The 8,882-nt window shown below is 37.9% G+C and overlaps 1 protein-coding gene across 2 annotated transcripts; it reads right to left on the minus strand.

The window, feature by feature from the left end:
• Positions 1 to 4,003: 4,003 nt before the first annotated feature.
• Positions 4,004 to 7,207, minus strand: LOC108979813 (protein FAR1-RELATED SEQUENCE 5-like). 2 transcript variants are annotated; one of them, XM_018950592.2, is made up of 3 exons: positions 6,978 to 7,207; positions 5,392 to 6,119; positions 4,004 to 4,713 (listed from the first exon to the last, which is right to left on the minus strand). In XM_018950592.2, the coding sequence occupies exons 2-3, from the start codon at positions 5,944 to 5,946 to the stop codon at positions 4,501 to 4,503; spliced, it is 768 nt and encodes a 255-aa protein (XP_018806137.1). In that variant the 5' UTR covers positions 5,947 to 6,119; positions 6,978 to 7,207; the 3' UTR covers positions 4,004 to 4,500. The 2 variants fall into 2 exon arrangements, with proteins under 2 accessions (XP_018806137.1, XP_018806129.1); XM_018950584.2 differs by having other exon boundaries at positions 5,392 to 6,125; positions 6,978 to 7,181.
• Between the last annotated feature and the right edge of the window lie 1,675 nt (positions 7,208 to 8,882).

Consider the following 8,882-nt stretch of genomic DNA (forward strand, 5'->3'; position numbering starts at 1 on the left):
CAAATAATCTTTCACATAAAATCATGCATTTAATAAATAATTTCATCATGTTTTGGGTACGTAAAAAGGGGCTTCCAATAAAGGGCATACATGCATAATATCTTTTATAAAAAGACAAACAGCTCACTGTACATAAGTGTAAGGATATGATCATGCTACTTACCTTGCAACGCTAAACCACTATTTTCGGCACGAAATCGGTCGCCTATAAAAATAAACACGTAATTTACATAAATTTCTAATTAAACAAGTGATTCTAATTAAAAACCTAACTACCAAAATAGTCTATATTTTCTAAACCTAAACACTTCCCGACACTAAAATAGCCTTACCCGTTAGTCTTAAATAAGCAAGGATATTTTTGAAAAATAACATACTGTACGTGGGTATTTTGGGAAAATAAAATAGAGGGGCATTTTTGTAATATAACTAACCTAAGGAAAAAGAAAGATTTACGGGTTGCATGATCCGGTTTACGCGTGAAAGGAAATGCATGCAATCGGGTAAGGTGCGATGCTCACCGAGAGAGGAAGCTGATGCGCGGCGGCTCTGGGTGGCTGGGGAAGGACCGGAGACGGGACTGGGTTCTCTGGGCAGTGGTGGTATGACGCCGAGAGGAGGAGAGTGGGAGTTGACGCCGAGAGGAAGAGAGCGGGAGCTCGAACAAGCCGCAAACAAACCGAGAGAAAGAGGGGGACGACGACGGTCGAGGCTTACCGGGACGGAGTGGGCTCGACGGAGTTAGGCTGGTCGGTACTTTCTGTGCCGTGGGAGAGGTGGTTCGGTGTCTCTTACGGTGGCTACTGTGGAGAAGGTGACAGCATGCTCTGTTTCGGACGTGCAAAAACAGTGGTGCGTCCGTGGCTGCTACGGCGTGCCTTGGCGGCTGAGGGTGGTCCGAAATATTCTATGGTGGTCAGTGGTGGCGTAGGCGAGTTCTGTGGCTGAGGGTGGCTGGCTGTGGCTCACGGTCGGAGAGCTCAGTGCTCTGTTTTTGAGGGCTAAAACAGGGGAGGATGCAGCGGGTTTAAGGCTTTTTCAAGGGCGGGCCATGCGGTGGTTCAGTGCGTGCAGTGGCGCAAGTGAAGGCTTGGCTGCGGCAAGGTGGTGCTGCGGTTTGAGGGGAGGAGGTTTTGTGGCAAGTGCTCTGTGTGCGTGAGTGTATAAATAAATGCAGTGTCGTGCAAGCGGAGGAAAGAAAGGGGCCGTGCATGCGTACGTTTGATGCGCGAGAGGAGGATTCACGATGGGCATTGCGGCTTGCATCCGTATGAATATATGTTTCAGAACCTAGAAGAAAACCCTAGAAAAAAAAAAAGACGTGCATGTGTATGTGCATGTGATGCGAGTGGATAGATTTCGCGTTTGAAATTCAAAGAAGAGAAAATAAAAAAAAAAAATCCGGTAGAAGGAGTTGTATTATCAAGAGGATTCAAGGGTTGGACAGAAATAATAATAGTAAAAATAATAATAATAATAATAATAATAGAGCCTTAATAAAATTATTCAAATTTTATCCCTAAAAAAATTATAGGGTCGGGTCGTTACACATGTACAAGAATATGCCATGCTAAATCATATTATGCTATGCCATGTCCAAGAATATGCCATGTACAAGAATATGCCATGCTATGTCATGTTATGCTATGCCATGTACAAGATTATGCCATGTTAGAAATGTTCATGAAGCCTAATCAAATCTCATGCATTAAGAAAGATAAGAAATGTAACGGTGCCACGGACTCAAGCGTGGTTAACCACAAGTTTAGTGAAACACGGACTCAAGCGTGTTTCACTCCATGTTATGCAAGTTAAGTGAAACACGAACTCAAGCTTGTTTCGCTCCATGTTATGCCAGATCAGTGAAAACACGGATTCAAGCGTGTTCCACTTCATGTTAAAACAATATAACCAAGATATTATGCATTCACAATTACATGTTTTGATTATATATGTTTCCGCTTATGTTAATAATAAAAATGTATGCTATGTGAGTCTGTGATGATATATGTATGTAAAATCTTTCAGAAAGTCATGTTACGTGTTTGATTGAAATCTATGAAGCTGTATGTATATTATGAAGAGTATCATAGAAATTAAATGTATGTTAGGCAAAAATTATATTTTACGGTATGATGTACTACTTACTGAATATTCGACTCGTTATTTTTGTTTGTCTTCTTGTTTTCTTCTATGTTTAATTCTTGCAGATGATGTCTATGATGATGAAGAGCTGGATGGCCAGGAATAGATCTAATACAAAGACTTAGGAATGAATAAGTGATTTTTTCACAAGAATTAGATTTCTTTTATGTCATTCGTAGGATTAGTTTATGTTTTTTTATATTTCGTTCAGTTTCCAAAACAATCATATTCAATTCAGTTTTAACATGTTGATGAATTTCAATAAATAAGATATTTCAGGATATGAATCTCTTTACCGGGCATTATGTTCTAAAGGTTAGTAATATCTCTATCTTACGGGAAAGGGTTGTTACAAAGATTCCATTATGAACTTGCAGAGAATCTTCGAGGGATTCTCAACCTCCAAACATTATTCTTTCAAATGATCAATCAACAAACTCAAAAGCTCCCCCAGCATTGCTTATATACACGTAGGCTAAGATGAAGGAACCCAAAACGCTAACAACAAAAGATAAAACGTAACTATAAAAAATTACAACATTCAAAACGCCCCGTTTCATTAAACTTCATCCATGAAACGCAGCTGCTTGCACTACGAAAGACACCTCCACATTAAGCCTCAAAACTCCCTGTTTCAATAAAGGTCCCATTCTGTTAATACCGTTATTACTCCCTCAAATTCCTCCTGCACGCAACTCCTTCAACCTTCATAAGGACACTGCAGTTCTTCAAGGCCAACCACAAGGCACCCGTGACATTAGATTATGTAGAGGAGAAAGAGCAATCTACTAGTGCTAGTTTTGGTAGTTGCCAGTTGTTCATACCCAGATATAGTAGATTGGTTTCCATTGTAGTATATAAAGATGATAAATATGCGGGGCCATACAGATTGAAGTTATTATCATCATGCTTTCACGACCAACCATCACCACAGGTGCAAATTAACTCAAACGTAAATTTTGAATCATAGAGTCTGAGCCCACAGCCCCAATCTATTTCTTATTTTATTTTATTGTAACGCCCCAATGGAAGGCCCAAACCGCATAGCCTATCCAAAATGACTAGTCAATGATACAATTGAAGCCCCATTAGAACCTTATAAAGAGCAAGAACTTCTCATTCCCAAACAATGTGGGATCTCATACACCACCTACCATTATCCTTATCATATGGAGTATCACAATCTCCCCCCTTAAATTCCTGACGTCCTCGTCGGGCCTGTCCTTCGTAGGTGGCATGGCTCAAGTCTCATATTTTTTGTTGGGATAGGCTCTGATACCATTTGTAACGCCTCAATGGAAGGCCCAAACCACATGGCTTATACTCCACTAGTCAATGATACAATTGGAGCCCCATTAGAACCTTATAAAGAACAAGCATTTCTCCTTCCCAAGCAATATGAGATCTCATACACCACCTACCCTTATCCTTATCATATGAGGGTATCACATTTATATATAACCGAAATTCATTAAAACCTAAGGGTGCATCAAGAGTAGCAGTGGAAACTACCAAGCTGGAGTACCGTAGGGGCAGAGGGAATTTCCGGTGGAGCGGTGAAATGCATAAGGATCAGAAAGAACAACAACGAAAGCACTTTGTTGGGCTGACACTGACACCGACACTGAGAGACGAAAGCTAGGGAAGCAAATGGGATTAGATACCCCAGTAGTCCTAGCTGTAAACGATGGATACTAGGCACCACCTAAGAAGAAAAAGAAAAAGGACGACATACAAAAACTAGAAAAAGAAAACTCTCCCACACAATATTTACACTCGACCAAACAGGGGAGACCACTACTGCAATCTAAAACATCAAATAGTGCTTAAGGCAAAGATTCAATCATTCACCAAAATGGGCAACGACACAATTGGAATACATATACTTTTGCATCAACCTTACAGCAGTCCAAACAATAAAAATAAAAATTCTGTCTCAACATATTTAACAATCCTTTTACATTAGTGCACATACGATTATACTACTACAATACTTTACATGAGTGGATGAGAGTACGCTAATACCTTTCTCAGCATTTTGGCCAAGTAAGAAATGCCTCGTTTTTGCGAATGACGATACCGCATATGTCCAAGAAGGATTAAGTTCCCATGATGTACTTTTAGACTTTCTTGAGATTAAGCACTCGAGGCAGGACATCTCACTCTAGCAACTGAATTTCTCAGAAAGACGAGACTGACTTTGAAGACCTTTATCCACTTCAAGGATTAATTTAGCTCCAAGCATAGGTGAAGGCAACTTTATTAACATGTGGGTCGTGAAATGCATTTGAGGCTTAATCAACTCATAAAGAAAAACTAGGATTGAGGGAAAATACAGAACAAGCTGCACCAACTCTATCCACTGTCTGACTCCGATCGTTCATCTTCAATATCTTTTATGCTCTGAACTACATCAGCAACTGTTTTCGATATGTGTTCTGTATGTTTTTCCAAATCTTTCAAAATCATTTTTAATTGTTCTTCATATGCAGCACACCTTCGCTTACACTTTTGCCTCTCATTATACAACTCAAGGGATAGTTCCCGAATTCTCTTATCTTTCTCGTCCTGCAGAAAAGGTGAACAGTTAGGTTCACTAGATATGTGATACTACTCACAAAGCAAGAAACAGGAACTCAAAACTCTGGACATCAGAAATAGCAAATAAAATTTCCAGACCAGTTGAAAGATAGAATTCAATCAGACAATGTATTGCATCCAATTTACTTTCACTGACTTTATTGTTGCAATATAAGAATTCAATTAGCAAATATGGGAATCTTTGTGCTGGACCAAGAGTGCGGGGAATTTTTTTTTTTCACCTCTCTGATTTGGACCAACTCTTGGTCTCTATTTGATCAATGATCCTCATAAATTTAAAATTCTTTAAAAAATTATCAATCCTTAACTTCTATTAAGGAGAGAGCAGATGTTCCAGTTTCGTCCTTTTTGTTTCTTTAATATTCATTTCCAAAATACTTCAGTGACTTGAATTAAACAATCCAGGACTAGCTCCTTCTGCGCGAAGATTTAAATTAACTTTGTGAGTATAACCACACGTGGCTAGCCAAATTGTTCAGTTTCAGTTTTCCTAGGATAGTGCTTCAAATATAACTATGGCCTTCATGTTGGTCTTGGCTGTAATTGGTTCAACTGTAACGGCTAGAACACAAGAAAGATTATGCTTGATGACCCATGTGCCTGGTACTCATCTATTGTATTAAAAAATATTAATCTCAAGCATACCTCACTGACTAGGTGCTTTCCAGATCCCCGGCATGGGACTTTACTGGGGCTCATTAGCTTATGATTGTGCTCTTTCACAAATTTGGTGATAATCCACTTTGTTCCATCCCTTAAAGCGAGCCTTATCATTGCTTGGCAGCCCTCTCTGGTAATAGGAGGTGGGGGAAGAACTCTGTCTTTTCTGTGAACATACTTTTTTGCACGAAAGCCTTCTTTTGAACAAACAAAATCCTGACCAATAACTTGATTGTTTACTCGCGAGCGACGGTTATGGTGTATTCGTACAATGAAACCACTACGTCTACCATACACAACATAGAAATCCCTAGCCTCATCTCGTGAGTTGAACTCCATGCCTATGTATGGTTCTAAAGCTTCGGCAATAGGTAAATCTTCAACAGACTGCTCTGATATCGTGTCAGCTTCACTTGCACACGAGTTTAAGTTATTTGGAAGCCCATCTTCTATCATTCCATCTTTTTCATAAGTTTCATCTTGCATATCTAGCTCACTTTCATCTAAGTCAAATCCCTGAAGAGATTGATGATCTATCATCCTCCCGTAGCAGGAATCAAAAGGCTATTTCTTCATGTATCATCAGGACACCCACACAAGGAAAAGCTAAAGCAAGATTGCCCCTCAACAAAAGCATGCTTAATCTTTGATAATTCTTTTTCTGGAATTGAAACAACAGTCCTTGGAATCAGTGCTTCTATTCTTCTGCTTCACTGCCACTTTTAAGAACGAACCAGTTAAAAGAAGGCAAAGAGGCACAAGGGTAAAACCTCGACATCTATGATGTCGAAGTTATATAACAGCCATAGAACACTTGTAAAATGGCAATGTAACGTATTAAGCACGCAGGACGTTTACCTCACATATTAAGGACGCTGAACTTTTAAAAATCATTTAGTCCTTCACATTCTTATTAATTTAGAGGTAGTAAACCGAAGGCTAACTGAGAAGTTCAATGTTTAGGCAGCTACGGATACAGCAGAATATAAAACCTGGTATTAAATAAACATGGACTGAATATTCTCTATCACATAACTTCCTAAGTTGGTAAGCGGTAAAGCGATCAAAGTTCTTGAAATTTTTCAAAGATCAAATTTAGAGAAAGCAGAACATAGAATATTGAAGCTACTTAAATGTACTCTCTTCAGAAATCCAAGATCAACATCTATGATAAGTTTTCTGTGAAGATTTCAAGCCTTCAATTCTGGCAAGCAACGATTAAATTACAATCACACTTGCATCATTTGTGGATACCCACTTAAAAAAAATAAAATAAATAAAAAGTCGGTGGGTAGAAAATAATAGAAATTATTTACTAAATTCACTATTCCAAATTTTCTGTTTGCAAGTAAGTTTCTGGGAGAAGTGAGAAAGAAAGTTCCATTCAAGAATAACTAAGCAATCTACAAGAACGCATCAAGCTCTATTAGAATGCTTCACAGAAATAGTGATGATTTACATCCCAATAGTCGCAGTAGATCTCGAAAATAAGAGTGAGGAGTGGAAGTCTGGGATCTGGGGACCTCACAGTGAAAAAAGGGTTTGTTCGGACAAGCTGTAAATGAAAGAACCTGAAATGGAAAACCCATGCCTAGATCGAGATCGTGCTCTGCATGAACCCTAAGAGCGGGTTTGAGCCGGTCGTCTCTGACAGGTGGCTTTAGTTCGACTTCGGCGGTCACCGGCGGTGCCGACTGAAGAAGTTGACTGTACGGACAGGAGAAAGAAAGTCTGTTACAGCCGGACGAGTAGGTAACTGTGGGGAGACGTTTGGACTTTTGACTCAAAGTTTATTTAAAATAAAATTTCTATTATCAAATTTGGAAAATATAAACTGTTTATACGATATAATTTAATTTAAAAATTAAATTTAAAATTTAAAAATTAAAATTTAAAAAATTAAAATTTATCATTTAATTCATTTAAATGATATAAATGATGTGATTTATACATCATTTAAAAATAAAATAATTATTTTTTAAAACTAGTTGAAATTTATTAAAATGCTTGAATTTAAAATTAGTTATTGGACTTTCACATACTTAGTTTTTAACTTTCGTACAATTAAGGGTAGATTTGAAAACGAAATTAAATTCAGTTCATCGTAATTTATTATTATAATTTTTTTAAAATTTTAATATAAATATAATAAATAATTTTAAATTTTAAAATAATAATAATATTTAAAAATAATATTTTAATAATATTTTATAATCTCGACTTAATCAACGTCCAAACATAATTTTATTAACTCAGAATCACATAACAAACTTAGAATCACATAATTTTAATATAATCTCGACTTAACAAACTCAGAATCACATAATTTTATTAACCTCCAATTAAAAAATTAATGAGAAAATGAACACGTGACAGTTTTCAATTGGCTTACGTGGATATTAATGCAACATGTCAATCAATCAAGAACTGCCGCGTGACTTCCAGTTATATTAATGGATGTACCAAATTGTGATTTTTTTAGATTTACGTATCAATTTTGCAAAATTTCAAAACTGAAACTTTAAATTATAAAAACGTAAAAATCGTAGTTACTCATTTTGCATTTAACCCTTTTTAAAATATGATCTTACGAAGTTTTATAAAAATGGTTTAAATTTTATAAATATGTCTACAAAGTACTTCACTTACGCATGAAACAATCCTTACATGGAAAAGACGAACGATAGGTGCAAATGACACTTACCGCCTTGATACAACCCAATAAAACCTAGCCCTCGAGAACCTGTATAAGTAGGTAGGCGAGAGATACGGAGGACCCTTAATCTCCTGACAACATGTATGGAGAGACTCGACAATGATCACTCGTAAGCTAAAGTTTAGTCAATGAGTCAGGATGCATTAATGGCGCCGCTCCACGGATTCTACACCGCATTAATGACATCACCTCAGGAGCCATGCCGCATTAAAGAATTCTGACCAAACAATATTTGAAGCGACATTAGCCCCATAAGGCAAGGTACAAGGTGTCCCCATCCAAAAATCTCATATTAAAATCGACCCCCAGGTACGAATAACTCTCTCTAATCTCTCTCTAAGCTCTCGAGCAAACTAGTAAGGAGAAATATTGACTTAAGTATCGAAGACTCACCAGCCTCCACCAAGGCCCCCACTCTCTCTTTGTTTTCTTAAGTGTGCAGGTGTGAGGACCCAAAATCTGAATTGCTGGAAACCGGCTCAAAGACGTACGAAATACGACATTAACAGTGGTGCCGTCTATGGGATCTCTATAGCCTTCATATGTCCGCAACTACTCGTTTTCAGACAACTCGGGGACAAGAAGAAGCAAAATCAACAAATATGGAAGCAAAGCTCATAGCGATGGAGCAACTGGTTGGAAAACTAACTACCGAAGTAAAGACCCTCCGTAGAGAGAATGAGACACTCAGAGTAGCTACCAACTGACCAGAAAATGATGCAAGGCCAAGCAACAATGTGCACGTAGAATCCAGAAATGC

Source organism: Juglans regia, chromosome 7, assembly GCF_001411555.2.
Source record: "Juglans regia cultivar Chandler chromosome 7, Walnut 2.0, whole genome shotgun sequence".
Classification (NCBI taxonomy): Eukaryota; Viridiplantae; Streptophyta; class Magnoliopsida; order Fagales; family Juglandaceae; genus Juglans; species Juglans regia.

Bases quoted from the DNA above. Each gene is read 5' to 3' on its own strand.
- LOC108979813 (XM_018950592.2), bottom strand. From the start codon at position 5,946: ATGATAGATCATCAATCTCTTCAGGGATTTGACTTAGATGAAAGTGAG. The intron at 4,714-5,391 runs GTATGCTTGAGA...CCTTTTCTGCAG, and splicing joins GAAAGCACCTAGTCAGTGAG to GACGAGAAAGATAAGAGAAT.